Source organism: Arachis duranensis, chromosome 5 (assembly GCF_000817695.3).
Source record: "Arachis duranensis cultivar V14167 chromosome 5, aradu.V14167.gnm2.J7QH, whole genome shotgun sequence".
NCBI classification, from domain to species: domain Eukaryota; kingdom Viridiplantae; phylum Streptophyta; class Magnoliopsida; order Fabales; family Fabaceae; genus Arachis; species Arachis duranensis.
The window spans coordinates 76507245-76525517 of NC_029776.3; the positions used below are offsets into that span (position 1 = coordinate 76507245).

At 28.6% G+C, this 18273-nt stretch overlaps 1 protein-coding gene across 1 annotated transcript; it reads left to right on the forward strand.

Annotated features, from left to right (window-relative positions):
- Positions 1-9302: 9302 nt before the first annotated feature.
- On the forward strand, positions 9303-17540 carry LOC107489611 (rhamnogalacturonan I rhamnosyltransferase 1-like). Its single transcript, XM_016110359.3, has 8 exons — positions 9303-9873; positions 10860-10927; positions 11085-11173; positions 12062-12227; positions 13959-14248; positions 15382-15586; positions 16262-16419; positions 17200-17540. Exons 1-8 carry the CDS (start codon positions 9492-9494, stop codon positions 17420-17422), a joined length of 1581 nt encoding a protein of 526 aa, XP_015965845.1. The 5' UTR covers positions 9303-9491; the 3' UTR covers positions 17423-17540.
- The last annotated feature ends 733 nt before the right edge of the window (positions 17541-18273 follow it).

Genomic DNA, 18273 nt, shown 5'->3' on the forward strand with positions numbered 1-18273 from the left:
AGAGAACCTCTCTCTTCTCTCTAGAATTAGGATTAGGTTAGATATATATCTACTTTCTCTTTCTTGCTTTAATCTTCCTTCTTCGTCTTTAATTGTTCTCTTGTAGTTATAGCTTTCTACTCCTCTTGTAATTCTCTTGTATTGTTAGTTGTAGTTTATGAATTCTTTTGTAGATCTACATTTCCTTTCAATGAAATTTATTGTTTTCCTTTCTTTTAATGCTTGCTTTAGTTTTTTATTGTTAATCTCTTGCCTTGATTAGTTGTAGTTCCTTTAATTCTTATAATTTATGATGTTTGCCTTTATTGTCTTTTGTGTGTTTGATGAAATGCTTCTTCTAGTTATGAGTTAGGTTTTTCTTCTCTTGGCATAGGTTGAGTAATTGGAGACACTTGAATGATCAAACTCTCTTGTTGATTGATAATTGAAAGTTGCTAGTTGACTTGAATTATCACTAATGCTAGTCTTTCATCATGATTAGACTAGGACTTGTGGTCTCAAGTTGATATCCACTTGACTTTCCTTCATAGTTAGAGGTTAACTAAGTCGAGCAATGGATAATTCTTCTTGTCACATTTGAAGAAGATCAGTAGGATAGGATTTCTAATTCTCACACCTTGTCAAGAACTTTCTCAATTGTTAGTTCATTTCCTTTGCCATTTACATTTCTTGTCTCTTACTACAAAAACCCCAAAATATACTTCATAGCCAATAACAAGAACATCTTATTGCAATTCCTAGGGAGAACGACCCAAGGTTTGAATACTTCGGTTATTTTTATTGGGGTTTGTTACTTGTGACAACCAAATGTTTGCATGAAAGGATTATTTGTTGGTTTAGAAACTATACTTGCAATGATATTTTATTTGTGAAATTCTTTACCACACAAAAATTCGATCATCAAGTACCCGCCACACTCTTGGGATAAAGTGTCCGTCGCACTAATGGGATATAGTGCTCATTACACTTCCCAAGGTAAAATGCTCCCGCACTCTTGGGATATAGTGCCTGCTATACTCTTGGGATAAAGTTCCTGTCACACTTTTGGGCTATAGTGCTGATGAGCGGATATTTTATACGCTTTTTGTCATCATTTTCATATGGTTTTTAGTATGTTTTGTTTAGGTTTTCATAGGTTTTAGTGAAAAATTAAAATTTTTGGATTCTACTTTGAGTTTGTGTATTTTTATGCAATTTTAGGTATTTTTTGGCTAAAATTAAGGAGCTGGAGCAAAAGTCTGATTCAGAGACAGAGAAAGTGTTGCAGATGCTGTCAGGATCTGAACTCCTTGCATTCGAAAGAGATTTTTTGGAGATACATAAGTCCAAATGAAGCGTTCTCAATGGATATAGAAAGCTAACATCTAGGGCTTTCCAGCAATATATAATAGTCTATGCTTTGCTTCAGAATTGAATGCCCAAAATTGGCGTTCAACGCCAACTATCTGCCCTATTCTGGCGTCCAAGGCCCAAGGGAGGAGAGACCAGCGTCCAATCCCCAAGAAGGTGCCTGTAGCAAGCGTTCAACACCCTAGAGTCCTCTTAGCATGTGGATTACTCTTTTTCTCAGCCCAAACACTCACCAAGTAGGTCCCGAAAGTGGATTTTCGCACTGAAAGACTATTTTACCCTTCTTATGTAATCCTTAGTCATTATTCTAGTATTTATTTGAGATCTTTTATACTTTTAGGAATCGACCATTTTTTTCGAACACTTTACATGTTTCATTGTATTTTCTATCAGTATGAGTCGCTAAACCTCCTAGGATGTTTTATGGATTAATAAAAGTATTATTGCTATCTTCAATCCGTGTTTGATTCTCTATTCTAAGATGTATCTTCGTTCTTCATCCTTATGAATGCGTTGAACCGGCACAAGGTTATCTCATTCTACATGGGTTCAGAGTGAGTCTTTCATCGGACAACGATGAACCACTAGCTTGATTATATATCTTTTAGACAGCTAATCCACGACTTCGCTGGGGACTTCTCGAGACACTAGTTCAGTGGAGGTATGGGGAGATTATAGTCTTTGTGGTAGAGGCTAGAACCAAAGGCATAACATTCTCTGATCCAGAAGATTCGACCTTGTTTGTGGCGTTTTGAGTAGGATCACTAAGGGGAATGGACTACAGGAGCTTCACCCTCAATTAGACTGGAAGCGCACTAACCCTAGTGTTCAGCTCTGGAGGAGAATCGGTGACCTCTCAAGAAAGGCGTTGATCACATATAGCCTGCCATAGAAGAAGTCATTCACAGTTGGAGGAGACAGTAAAACCGAATTGACCCAGAAGAATAATGCATCTCCAAGCCTTAACCATCTTCTTATCATTGCTTTCACCATCAACTGAGTAACGTTATCTTTATTTTACTTTTATGCGATTTAAACAAACAAACAACTTTACTATCTGCCTGACTAAGATCTACCAGATAACCATAGCTTGCTTCAAATCACAATCCTCATGGGATCGACCCTGACTCACTCAGGTATTACTTGGACGACCCAGTGCACTTGCTGGTTCAGTTGTGCGAAGTATAATTCTGCGCACCCAGTTCCTGACATACTTTACCAACAGAGAGAATACGATGCAACAAAAGGAAAATGAATCATACACAACTAAGATCACAATCATCATCTATCAGGGATATAGTACCCAGCACAATCTTGAAATATAGTGCCTGTCACACTCTTGGGATATAGTACCCGACACACCTTTCAATCATAATCATTACCCTCATCAAACTCCTCTTTAACAAAGTCATAATTGAGCATAATCACAATCAAACATATTGTAATTAACTCATACCGTGAGCGGGATATCACCCAAACCTTGCCAACAATCTCTCAAGTCAATCTCATATTCCATCAATTCATTATCCATAAGCTCTCATCAACCCATATTATCTTTGACTCCCCAATCCACATTCTTATTTGCATTCATCAAATTCATTCCCTAACTATGCTCACACTTATTCTCAAGGTTAAAATGAGTTATCGGAACATAAATAAGGGTTACAGAGGTGAAGAAGCAGGCTGAATAGACAAAAATAGTTGAAAGCAGCATTTCTTGGAAAATAGGATAATCATGCGTATGCATGAGCCTCCTTTTTGTGCGTACACGCGAAACGAATGTACGAAAAAGATTTACAACAATCTTAACTACTCTTTTATCAAATTCCTATCAAAACAGCCCAAAATACATTGTCTCACAACTTATTACCAATTTACAACCATTTCGAACCTATTTAACTCCATTCCAACTTATACATATCACAATCCATCAATTATCCATTCACAACACAACAAGCAATTCTCATACATCCAAAATTCACATTCACGCCAAAAATCACTCATCATCATCATCATTATTTCAACACATTGCAACAAGATGACACCGCCACTTACCGTAATTTACCATATAGGGGATAATTTCACCCTATCTCGGCTTCCAGCCCAAATTTCATATCAATTTTCATTATAATCAAACATACTATTACTCATATTCAATTTAGCTCATTCGTATATACATATATACCTTTATTCACTCAATAATCTCTAAATTCACAATTTGCAACCAATTAGCACAACCTCAACCATTCCATCAATCCTATCCTAGGACAATTAACCTAGGCATTCACATAATCTTACAAAATGCCTACTCGAAATTAAAACCCATACCTTAACGAAGACGATTTTTTCCATCACTTGGCTTTCCTTCGGCAAAATCCAATGTCCACCAAAACCTCACCACTTGATTCCGAAATTCAAATCCACCCTAAGCCATGCCAAGCAAGTTCCAACCATGCTAATCAATCTAATTTTTCACCAATTCATACATAATCACAATTCTCAATCCTTAATCTTCATGAAATCAAAAAATTCAAAGAGAATAAGAGTTCTTCACCTTTACCCATTGATTATTTGGATGAAAGCTAGCAATAACTCGTACTAGTGCACCCCTAAACTATCAAAATTACAAAATTTCTCAATACTCAAAGCACAAACCCGAATTTGACATGAGCAGTAAAAATGGAACAAGAAAATTCAAAATTCTTACTAACTTATTCTGATAGAAACGTAGAGAAAGAGATGGATGACGCGTGACCGTAAACAGCACATCAATCATAGCTCCAAATTAAAAGTTATGAGAATTTAAAGATGATGATAGACAGTGTAACTTGGGGGTTTAGATTTCTTCACTCCCGTCTTCTTTTTCAGGTGTGTGTGTTAGGTTTCTTCACTCCCATCTTCTTTTTCAGCTGCATTATATATATGTGTGTGTGGACTCGGGCCCAACATGAGTCCAATTCATTCATTTTAAAATTTTTAAAATTAACCTTTAAATTCATATTCTAATTATTTTTACTTTTTTTAAATTTAAATTTTAATTTCTTAATTTTTTTGACTCAATTAATTTATTAATTAATTATTTATTAATTCATTGGAGTTTACATTCACTGCTTCTAAGAAGATCACTTTGTACGAAATGGATGTGAAGTATACCTTTTTGAATTGCTTCATATTTGAGGAAGTATATGCGAAACAGTCCCTTGGCTTTGAAGATTAAAAGCATCCACATTATATAATAAAGCTTATAAAAGACTTGTATGAATTGATGCAAGAACCAAGAGCATTGTATGATCGTCTGAGTTCATTCTTAACTCAGAATGGATTTAAAAGAGGACTTTGGATACTACTTTTTTCACGCCTCATCATCAGAATAAAGAGCTTCTAATTGTCCAAATATATGTTGATATTATTTTTGCATCAACTCTAGATTCTTTGTACTAATACTTCTCAGAACTAATGAAGTGAGAACTGATGATGAAGTGAGTTTTAGATAAGTATGATGGGAGAGCTAGAGTTATTTCTTGGATTTTAGATGAAGCAAATTCAGAAGGGAATCCACATCCATCATTCCAAATATTGCAAAGCTTTTAAACAAGTTCAATATGAAGGATGATTAACCCATGACAACTCCCATTACCCACATATCAAATCTTTGATGATGACGAGAATTGTACAAGCACTTCTAAGACTATATACAAAGGGATGATTAGGTCTTTTCTCTATCTAATTGCTAATAAACGTGATATCAACATTAGTGTGAGTATCTGCTTAAGATTTCAATCAAATCCTAAGCAGTCTCATCTTAGGGCTGTAAAAAGCATTACGAGATACCTTAAGGGCACTACAAATCTTGGTTTTTTTATGTGAGAAAGTTTAGGATCTGAAGTAATGGGATGCAAGAACGTTGATTTTGCTGGAGACAAAGTTGATAAAAAGAGTACTAATGGGACTTGTTGCTCCTTTGGAAAGTGTCTTGTCACTTGGGGAGTAACAACAAAAGTATTGATCTATCAATAGCTAAGGTAGAATACGTTGCTGCTACCAACTACTGCAAGAAAGTACTTTGGATCAGAAATTAGTTGAAGATTAGTACTTTGGGGTTAAATGAGTCATTGGTGACTCGTCTCATCTTCGTTACTTTGCTATATAAAGCTTTCTATGTCTTCTTAGATGTTATCTATTCACTCAAGCTTCAACATTTGATGAAAATACAATTCTCGTATATGGCTGTCTGAGTTGAATTTTGTGTCTGATCTTTAAAAATGAATATATTTCTCTTAATATATTCCATCATGAAACCATTAGTGTGTTATAATGTCCTTTCAAGGATGTGCTAATATTGATTATGTTTTCTTCATCTAAATAAATCTCACCTAATGGGAATCTTGACTTACGTACTTTTTATGTATCTTTGATCATCTAACATAAAAGAGCCTTTTGACAATTATATTCCCTTAATTGAGGTCTGGTTCTATTAGTTTAGACCACAATGGATGTTGACCACAAGGTAGAAGATGGTCCTGATGCTCTCTTTTTTTGCTGATGACAAAATCAAGAATAAAGTTGTGAAAGTTCACGCGAAAGGGGGATTAAATCGTACTTTAAATGATTTTATCTAAAAATAAATTTAAAAGTGTCTAAAGTCTTTTACTTATTTTCAGCGAGAATATATGTCAGTTTGTTCAAATTGAAATATTATTTTAAGTTGATTAAAAAATAGATTATGAGATATAAATTTTTTAAAGATATCTTTTGAGATCTATTGCTTTTAGACAGACCTTTATTAAAATAGTTTTTGAAAATTCTCAGATAATAAAAATATTACTTCTAAACTCTAAATAAACTACTAAATAGAAAAGGAATTGTAAATTCAACAGAAAAGAATTTATAGAGAAAGTAAATATATAATATATACTGATTTAATTTAAAACGCATACGTCTAATCTCCAAGTAATTTGAAGGTTTCACTATTAGAATAAATGTACAAATATATTATTTGTATAAAGTTGTTTTAGGACGTAGATGACTTAGATTGCATGATAGCACAACCTAAAAATTTTTGATATTATTTTTTCAAGTCTTCTCAGAATTACAATTGATTTAATTGATTTAATTGGATAACTTACTAACTAATAACATTAAATATTCAACTAACTTTTTTAGGCAATGCATAGATTGGATACTCTCACCAAGTTAGAACGTTAAATATTATTGTTTGAAGTCTTCTCAGACTAAGAAGCGATTTATTTATGTGTAGGGGTAGAAAAAAGTCAGGAACCTGACTTGTATTTGGCCTGATCTGATCTGACCTGTTATAAAAGAGGTACAGACTCAATTTTTTTTTTAAATTTTAATATGTTAATAGGTCAGACTCAAATTCACTAATTAATTTTATTGGCCTATCTATTTTATTATAAATATTTTTATATATTTTAAATATTTTAAAAAATTAAAATATTTTATAAATATTCTTATAACCATTTGTGTGGAATCATTGGTGGAACTGTGGAGGCTTACTTGGTTTTGGTGGTGAATTTGTTTTAGGTCCTCTTTTTTTGGAATTTGACTAATTTTTTCTTTGCTTGTTTTTTTTTATACGTTTAGAGTCATTAGTTATAAAGCTATCAACGTACATTTAGATTTGAATTATAAATTTTATATATTTACATCAATGTTCATTTCTATATTTTGATATAAATATTATGACTATTTTTAGTATTCATTTAAAAAAATTGACTTTTTATATTTTATTCAAATATAATTATTTATAAAAATTAAGTTTTAATAGTAGTATATGTGAAATTAGTAAAAATTTATAATTAGAAAATCAGTAAAAGTGACCGATTTAGCTATTGATTTTAGATTTTTAGATTAGACATCAGCGACTAATTTAGCGACTGATTTTCTTGGCGACCAATTTAACGACAAGAAAAATGGTAGTCATTTGGCGACCGACTTTATTAGTGACCAATATCATTTAGTACTAGTTTGGTAGTATTGATTGAAAATCGGTCACTAATATCGGTCGGTAACGATTAACAACCGAAGTTGGTCGCTATTTTTAAATTAGCGACCAAAGTTTTAGCAACCACCAGAATCGGTCACCAAATCAATCGCTATTCCGATAATATCTTGTAGTAAACAAACCAAATTTAACCGATTCAACAATGAGACTGGTTTTCGACTTGGATTGGACCAATTTTAAAATTTGGTTCATTAATTTTTCGATTGAACCAACAAATTCGATCCAAATTTAATAATGAGTCTGACTATTATGTCAAAAATAAAATAATAATCACCTGCTACAATTATAAATAGTGGTACGTAGCGTTAATTATGGAAATCAAATTTAAAAGTTTGCCATATTTTTCATTGAAAATTTGGTTTCATGCCATTATTATGCTTTTCAAGAAAAGTGCTAAATTTTACTACGTGCACCAATCGCGAATTAATATTGGATAGGTTCTCGGTTCATTTTTTCCCATGTTTTCTTGAAGCATATTTTTCACAACACTAATAAACAAACTGAAAGAAAGAAACTTATTAACGCAGTATTGATTCCTCAAGAAAAGTGGAAAAAAAAATTGAAGTCATCAACATATATAGAATACAAACCTGCGATGTGTGCACAAAATAAAAGTCAGCTACTAACTCAAGTAATCATATAAAATATATTATATAAATTAAAAATAAATTAAATAGTATAATATATTTATATATAAATTTATAATAACTAATTTAATGATTGATTTTTTTATGTGTATATAATATTTTTGTATAATAGTATACACTCATGTATATATTGAGAATGTAGATATATAGTATACGTAGCAAAAGTAAATGTTATGTGCTTGTGGTTTTTTTTGTTTTATTTTTTTTTTGAGTAAAATTATAATTAGGTCTTTACAAAATTTGATTTCATTCGGATTAATTAGTTTTAAAAAAAAGTACTAATTTTAGACTTTATGATAGTAAATGATGGACACGTTACGTCCTTTTATTAATTCATCACATAAATTTAACGATAATGTTTATATGTACTATTAATTATTGAAGTGTATTTATTTATAAAAGATCGTCACATAAATAATAATTTTTAGAGTGAGAGTGAAACTTCACCTGTTTTAGTAGGATTTGTGGCCAATAGAAAGTAATTAATAAAAGTGATATGAAAACTCAAAAAATAATAAATATTTCACTATAAAAAATTACATCATTTTCATACTTATATGCGACAGCAATGGAATACACACTATTATAAACAATAAAATATAGGTTTAATTACTCTATTGGTTCCTATAGTTTCGTAAAATTTTCAATTAGGTCCCTATACTTTTTTTCTTTTTGATTGGATCCTTGCACTAAATTTTTTGTTTTTCAATTAAGTCCCTTTTAGTAGTAATTGACTTAATTTTATAGGGATCTAACTAAAAAAAAGAATTGGTATAAAGACCCAAATAAAAGGAAAAAAAAGTGTAGGGACCCAATTAAAAAAAATTTGACACAAGGACTCAATTAAAAGAAAAAAAAGTATAGGGACCTAATTAAAAATTTCGTGAAACTATAGGGATCAACAGAATAATTAAACCTAAAATATATGGACAATTTCATTTTATTTTATTTCGTACTACTATTATCAGAACAACGTATATGTTTACTGTGTGTGTTGTTATGAAAAATCTAAATAATATTTTTTTTAAGGGTTAATTAGTACAAAATCAAAATTTTTGAGCATAAAATTGTCCCTTTACTTTTTTTTTTTTTAACTTAATATGCATGTTATGTACATTCTCAATATGTATATGTAGGTGATTGTGCACCTTTCTGTATACCATAATAGGAGCATTTGCAATATGCATTTTCAAAAACATAAATAAATAATAAAGCGGCCTAAAAATTTTCTTTAAATACTCTCTTACTTCTTCCATTCCTTATTAGCTTGAACTTGCTCTTCCGTGTTCTGATTTCTTCTCTGCTCCTTCTTACCACTTCCTAAAACAAAAATAATCCCACCCTCTCCTTCTTGAGGGGAATAATTATAACAATAGTTCTGTTTTTGTTTATATATACATTTTGAATTTATCCAGTTTCATTTGGTTATTATTATTATTTATATGAACAACAATAAATAATTCAAAAAAATGATGTTTAGCAAGGTCATTTATGAGGATCAACCGGAGCTAGAGGACGACGGCACGAAGGAGAAGCCATACGGAAAGATGAAATTCGTTGCGGTTATTAAGGCAGAGATTTTCAAGAGCTTGGTGAACGGAGGGGTGTTGAAGGCTGAGAAATTCAAGAGTTTGTTGCATGATGGATATAATGGTAGTGAGAAACTCAGGTTCCTCCTTATGGTTGCAAGAAAGAAATCTTCATGGAAGGTTTGGGTGCTTAGAATTGCGTATTTGGTTCTTCTTTGGACCATCTTGGTGCAATTCAAGGACATCATTGGAGACATGGTTACACCTACGTCCTTTAAGACTCGCTCCTCACTCACCACCGTCGCCTCGCTCTCCCCACAAAGTACGTATCCTTTAAAATAGTTATAATTATAGAGGAACATATGTTAAAAATAAAATATATATTAAAAATAAGTTAAATAATATATGGCTGATTTTTTCACTCTCAAGATTTTTCAGAAGTTATAAAATGGCGGAGATCACATTTTGTAAAAATGATATTCAGTATTCTCAAACACAATTAGCGTAAATCATTTTTATAAATTTTTCTAATAATACATAGATGTAATATAGTGATTAATTATAAGAATCACATATATTATTTTGATTTAAAGCTTTGCGTTAGTTCATCCGTTTATCTACTAACTGTTTTATAACTATATGATATTTTATACCTTTTATAAAAGTGAGATTTATAGATAGTCTTTATAGATTTATCTAATATAGTACTATTATTGAAAAGTATATTTATATATTATCAACAATATAAGTATTTGGATTTGAGTAAATTTTTTATATAAATTTTTTTATTGGTTTTATGATAAACTTTTTTGTGGAATCTAATAAAAATAAAACTTTAGCCTTTGAATCTTTAATACTATGACATGAAAACTCTAGCTGATAAATGACGACATATTCACATGATAAGAATGAATAATAAATAATTAAGAATTAATCAGGACTTAAAAATAATTAAGACTTCGATATAATAGTTTTTATTTAGTTTTTCTTTCTATTATTATAAGTACAGCTCATAATCTCAATAAGAAAAAAGTGGAAATAAATCTCAAACATTTTGGCCATAATCTCTGAAAAATTAATCACATTAATAGATGTCCTTGTAGTTGCACCCAAGCACCTATCTAAAATTTAACCAACAATAAGCAATATGCAAATTTCAATCAAATGCATTAATAACATCACATGAATATGGGCTGTGCATATCATGCTTTTCCAAATCAGGTCCATGTGTCATTAAAGGAGACTTACTAAACGAAATTTCTTGCATTTTTTTTCTCTCTTCTTTTTGTTTTTTTCTTTTTCGTGCAGGGACTTATGAGAATAATGGGTATCTAACGGTTTCTTCAAATGGAGGATTGAATCAAATGCGAGCAGGAGTATGCATATTTAACCCATTAATCCTATAATATATATTTATAACCGAAGCCTCCAAATTTAGACTTTCCATATACTACATAACTAATATATTTTCCTATATAATTTTTTTCTTTAATTTTAATTTTCTTTTTTGTTTTTCCTTCAATTTTACCGCAGATATGTGATATGGTGGCCATTGCAAGATATATGAATGTGACACTAATTGTTCCTGAATTGGATAATACCTCCTTTTGGAATGACTATAGGTGAGTGGAACCGGCTACGTTTTCGCCTATTAACTTTTCAGGGAGAACAACTAGAATTGATGAAGGTGACCATAATTGGATCTTTCTGATTGTTTTTATTACAAATTTCACGTCGTTCAAAAATAATATCTCTTGATAATTTATGAGTATGAGATGTTTCTTATTTTATAAATTAATTTTTGAAATCAAATTAGATATATTTAATTTTTAATTTTAATATGATTCTAAAATCTATATAATTTAATGTTGTTGGACTATCTAAGTGTAAATTATATATTTAATTTTATTTTAAATTTTTATTTTAAAATTTTGTGAAAAAAATTTAAAAACATTAAATTTAATTGGAACATAATCAAATTGACTATTTTTTAATATTTTAATTTCCTAATAAAATTTTTAAAATAAAAATTTAGATTGAGAAAACCAGCTGACCTTAGCTTGATGTTATTTAGTTATTTTGAGAATTTATTATCGATGTGCATTGGGATAAAATAATAATAAGTGTTGAAAATGTAAAATATCATAGATGCATAACCTTGTGTTAGTTCTCTCATTATTTTCATTGAAAGGGACATATAAACAGTTGATAATTTTTTATGAAAATTATTTTGATAAGAATAAACACAAAAAATGCATAGATATCTGTTTTTTTTTTTAAAACACTATATTGAAATAATAGTGTCTGCAATATTGTACAAGTAGCGAACAGCAACAATTTTGAGGCTGGATAGCGGCGTTTTTAAACCGCCGCAAAACTGTTTAGTTATTTTGTGTTATTTTATAAAATTCTGTAGAGAAAATCTTTTGTTAGCTATTTGGTTGATGGTTATATAGATTCCAGAATGAAAATATGCTCTCAATTTGTTGTCCAATTGTCACGGTATGCAGCCAATTTGCAGATATATTTGATGTTGATTATTTCATCGATTCTTTGAGAGATGAAGTTCGGATATTGAGAGAACTGCCTCCTGAACAGAAGCACAAAGTGGAATCACAGTCCCTCTATTCCATGCCACCCATTAGTTGGTCTAATATGACATATTACTATGAAGTGGTATGTAACCTTAATGCATAAACCTACAATAATGTTATACAGCATGTTGTAACCAACGACGGATCCAAAAAATTTGTCAAGTAGGGGCAATGCATATATAATATGATAATAATTTTTATAATTATATTTTATTATGATAAAATATAATTAGTTTTTAAATTGTCTAACAAATAAATATAAACACTAAAATAATAAGATAAATAGATTTTATATTTTTTTCAATTGTCAATATAATCAAATATTTTTTTATATATGTTATTGAATAATCATTTAAAAATTCATCTCCCATATAATTACGAAATCGACTTTTTATAATATTTATAGCCGAAGAGGTTTTTTCAAATAATGTGGTTACTGACAAACCTAAAACTAATTTAAAAAAATACCAATAAAAAATAATATTCTTTTGAGTTTATGTAATTTTTTTTATTTTAGAAACTAAGCTATTTAATTTCAGATAACATTTTTTTGTTTTATTTTCAATATTTCTTTTTAGTCTTTCATTGATTAGATTTTAAAATTTTGCTACAAATTTTGATATAGGCAATTTATAAAAAAAATTCTTTAATAATATTTATTTACATAAACATACCAAAAATCTAAAATTATTTTTAAATATTCAAATAATTTAAATATTAACTTCTTATTAATATTAAGCAAACTAAATATATTTTTCATAGATAAATTTTTAATTTTTAATAATAAAAAATATTTAATAAAGTCAAATGTTGGCTCTTTATTATATTTATTTAATTTGTTAAGCACTAAATTAACAAATAAAAAATAATTTTATTTTAACATTGCTACAGTATATTAACTTTTAATAATAATAAATTTATTTACTAAAATTGAATTGATGTGTTTTATTGGTGTTTTTATATATTTATTATTGATTAATATTTATATTTCGTATCTTTTTTTTTCATTTCTATACGATGAGAAGTGTGTGAATCAACCAAAAAAAATTAGTGGGGTCAAATTTATTTTTTGAGTGGAGACAAATATATTTTTTTTATATATTTTACATGAAGTTTCATAAAAATTCAATGGAGACACTTGCCCCCACATGGTTAAAGGTAGATCCGTCCCTGTATGTAACAATATCGGTCATGTAATAAAGTATAATGAATATCTTGTACATTTCATGATCCTTTATGAATAATTTTGATACTTCATACTGAATATCATAATTATTTATGAAAATGTTCATATATTTGAAATATTCAAAAAAAATTTTATTTAAAAGTAGGCTTTTTTTTCATCGTATATACTACTAAATGTGCTTTTGTTGTTTCATGCATAATTTTATCTATGACATAATCTCTCGTGTATTTTTTTTTCGTGTAAACTCGTGAATAATTTTGATAGTTTATTTTAAAATTGTCATAAAACTATTTTTTAATGTTTAAGTTAATAAGAAAATATTCATGAATAATTATATCTGTAAAATATTTTTTATATAAAATTGTTTTTTAAATTTACATGAATTTTTCTATTGATTTTTTTAAATTTATCTTATGTATTGTTATTTTTTTATGGCAATAACTATGATCAAATTTTAGATCTCTAGATCATAAAAACTTTAATATCATCTCATAAAATTATTTCTTCTTTCTAAAAGTTTAAGTCAATAAAAAGAGACACATCTTTAATTAATCTTTTAACAAAAATTTTATATAAATTGACGTGAAATTCGATATTTTTCTTTTTGTTTTTAAATAATACACACAGATTATCCCTCGGATGAAAACATATGAGGTGGTACACTTCACAAAATCAGATGCAAGGCTTGCAAACAATGGAATCCCAGACGAAGTTCAGAAACTAAGATGCCGTGCAAACTACCATGCGTTGAGATTTACTCCCCCAATTGAGAAATTGGCAAAGAAGATCGTTGACATTCTTAGGTCCAGAGGCCCTTTCTTATCACTTCATCTTCGATATGAAATGGATATGATTGCTTTCTCCGGTTGCAATGAGGGTTGCACTCACGAAGAGATTGATGAACTAACCAAAATGAGGTATTCGTCAACATGATTAATTAATTCGTCAGTGCTAATTATTAAACATTAAATAGGTGTTAAACTATATAAAATGGTATTTAATTAGGAGTGGACTATATGAAAAAGACAAAAGCTACTTAATTAGGTACTTAAAACGTTTAGGAGATGAAATAAATTTATAATTAATTTGAATAACATTTATTATCCTTCGCCTCTTAACATGCGAAGATAAATTTTGATTCTGCAGTTATGCTATTGCCATAGCACCTTTACGTTATGAACTACTTCAATTGGAAAAATGTTTTTTTTATATATATATATATATAAACACGTGGATCTAAGTTAACATCTATATATCCAATGGTGAATGAAAAGAAATGTTCAACATATTTAAGATTACGTTTATTATACTAATTATGACTGATAAATATTGTTTTAATTATGAAATACTGTAATATTTTTGTGTGTCTTAGCATTACCATGAAGCCACTTGGCTCAATAATTAATACAATGCGCAGACACGTAAATGATTATATGTTAACACATTTTTTTATACAATATTTTATTTAATTAAGTTTGAAGTACGACATATGGATAATTTTTCTTTGTTTTTTGGTTTTATATTAAATTTCTTTTTGGAGATGGCGTAGATTAAACTATATAGAAACCAATTTTTAAATTAGTCAATATAAACCAATTGTTTTTTTATTATAAATTTTTAACCTTCAATTCTTTTAATATATGAGGTTTAAAATTAAAATTTAAAATTTAGAATATAAGATTCAGAGTTTAAAATTTAAAATAAAAAAAATATTTTTAAAAAATTAATTAATATTAATCTAAAAAATTAATTCTCTAATTATACATGCACTATAATAGATTTCCTTCATATACACTAAACATAAATTTAAACAGTAGTCCTCAAACTTTTTGTACTACCATTATTCATCTTTTTTCTTTTTCCTTTTTTTTTCTTTGGTGACAACAACTACTACTACTATTCTTTTATACGTGGCATTTTTCCGGTAACGGTACAACCAAATATGGGGTGATAGTTTTCTATTGGTGATAGTTTTTGAGTTAGTCAAGTTATCAAAAAAGAAAAAAATATATACATTGAAATAATTGGTTGCCTTTTGAAAATTATCTAGGTATGCTTATCCATGGTGGAAAGAGAAGGAGATAGATTCAGAGAAGAAAAGGTTAGATGGCCTGTGCCCTCTTACTCCTGAGGAAACAGCTCTAACACTTCGTGCATTGGGCATTGATCGCAACATTCAAGTTTATATTGCTGCTGGTGATATATACAAATATGAGAAAAGAATGGAAATGCTCCACGACTCCTTCCCAAATTTGGTTAGCAAACTCAAAAGATCTCTTCAATTAAAAATTTCAATTCTTACAATTGCCTTTCTGCAATTGTTCTAAATGCAAAAAAGAAAACAAAAGAAAAAAAAAGCAGTGAATATCGAATTCGGGCTTGCTCTAATAACAATCTGGACGTACTCTTTAGTTTTGGAAAATATCAGATCTGATTTATTCTTTGAAGTGGAATATATAAAAAAAATGTTATGAACCAATTTTTTTCAACAAATATCAGTTAATTTTTAAAAATGAATCTATCTTAGTTTATAAAAAAATATTAGAAAATCAATACTTTCTATTAATATTAGACAACACTTTAAATTAAAAATAATGTTATATATCTAAATCTTTTTATGAACCAAATTTAACCAAATTAAATAATAAGATTTAGAATAATGCTATCCATAACTAATTTTTGTTGATGTTACTTAGTTGAATTTAATTCATAAAAAAATTTAGACGTATAATATTATTCTTAAGTTAATATTTTATTTTTATATTATTAAAATTTAGAAATTAAAATTTAATATAAACTAAGTATTAAGTAAAAATAATAAATTTTATTGGCCATATATCATTGCTCTTATTTAAAATTAGGAATTGAATTATGATTTAATTTGATTAGAGAACCAAATTATTTTTGGAAAAATGGTTCATGATCAATAGGTGAAGAAGGAGACATTATTGGGAGCCTCCGAACTTGACCCTTTCCGGAACCATTCAAACCGAATGGCTGCATTGGACTACTATGTGTCAATAGAAAGTGATATATTTGTTCCATCATACAGAGGCAACATGGCAAAACTCGTTGAAGGACACAGAAGGTGCATTTTTATTTCTCAAGCATTATTTGTACACTTTAGACATGACATTAATCAATAACAAAACATCCAAAATATTTAAGTAAACGAGGTAAAGATTCTATATAATGTTAGGTAAAAACTATAGGTAACCGGCGTGGATACTGACGCTCGTCGGAATGATAATTGTAAATAGTTTATACATAGCATAAAGCAGCAGCGACAACATTGAAATTCTACAAATTTTATATAAGTAATTTTAAATAATTAATTTTTTTTCAATCAACATCAACTAAATTTTTTAAATTATTTTATTTATTTTAAATCATAAATATTTAATCCTAAATTCTAAAAATTATAAACCAAAACACTAATCCTAAGTTAAAAGTCTAAACACTAAAATTGACTAATGTTAATTAATTAAAAATTAATTTTGCATTTATATTATGAGGCCTGCTACATATACAAGTCTTTTTGGCTTACAAGTCTTATAAGTCCAATAAAACACACGTATTACACTTAATTCATTTAAATTAAAAAAATTATATATTTTACTCTTGGATTTAACAAAATATATTTTTAATAAATTATATATGATGAAAAATATTTTGTGAAAGATATTTGTATACCAATTTCTCATAAATATATTAGAAATAATAAAAAATATGTGATTTTAAATATATAATTATATAATTATAAATATTATATATATAAAATTATCAATATTATATTGTATAAAATAATTTTAAATATTATTTTCATAATATGCGGATCTGGTAATCTTGTTAGATATACTAATTTCAGGTATTTGGGGTACAAGAAAACAATTCTTTTAGACAAAAAATCCCTGGTTGAGCTGATAGACCTGTACAAGAATGGAACAATAGGGTGGAACGAGTTCTCCAATTCAGTGAAGGAAGCACACGCAGACCGCGTTGGGGGCCCCACTTCAAGATCTGTGGTCCCAGGCAAACCCAAGTTAGAGGACTATTTCTACACAAACCCACAAGAGTGCATTCAGCAATAACCATATTCCCACCTTCTCATTTGGGATAATTTTATATTAATCGATCAAATTTATATTATTTTTGTGTATATTTTTATGTATATTTCATGAAATAAATTTTTTTATTTTTTATCTTTTACTAATCATTTTTATAAAAAAATATTTTAAAATATGCACAAAAATAATATCTATCATATTTTTCTTTATTTTATTATATATCCTCAGCCGTCATATACAAATGGAATTGAAAAAGAATAGTAGGGAGAAAAAAAATAGAAAGTTGATGAAGCAAAAAAAATTCGTCATCCAGGTTTTTTGTTTAAGATATATATTATCGTCGGGGTGTAATTAAATTTAGTTATTAGGTCTATTAATATTAATTTTTTCCAACATCATGGAACAACTTTCTTTTTCGTTAAATATTTTATATTTTATTTTTTTTTTCTAAAAAGAAAACAATATTTTAACTGCATTCATTAGTTAAAACTTAGATAAAACAAATATTAAATACAGAATATAGTATATCAGGGTAAAGTTTTGTGAACCTCTCTCGATAAGATATAAATATGCTTTACCAATGGATTATAGTTCAAATGGCATAATCTCTTCATACTTATTTAAGAGGTCGCGAATTTGAGACTCCCTATCTTCAGTAAAAAAAGAGTAATAAATATACTTTTGGACTATAATCAGGCCTACTTCCCCCAATTCTTTTTTGTTTTCCACCGTATCTCTTAATTTGACAGATCAAGAACTAATCCATTCTAGATCAGAATTCCATTTAAGAGTTTATCGCTAACTAATAGGTTGTTACATATACAAGGAAGAATTTAAACCCTCAATACTTGTTTAAGCAGATTAATGAACTAACC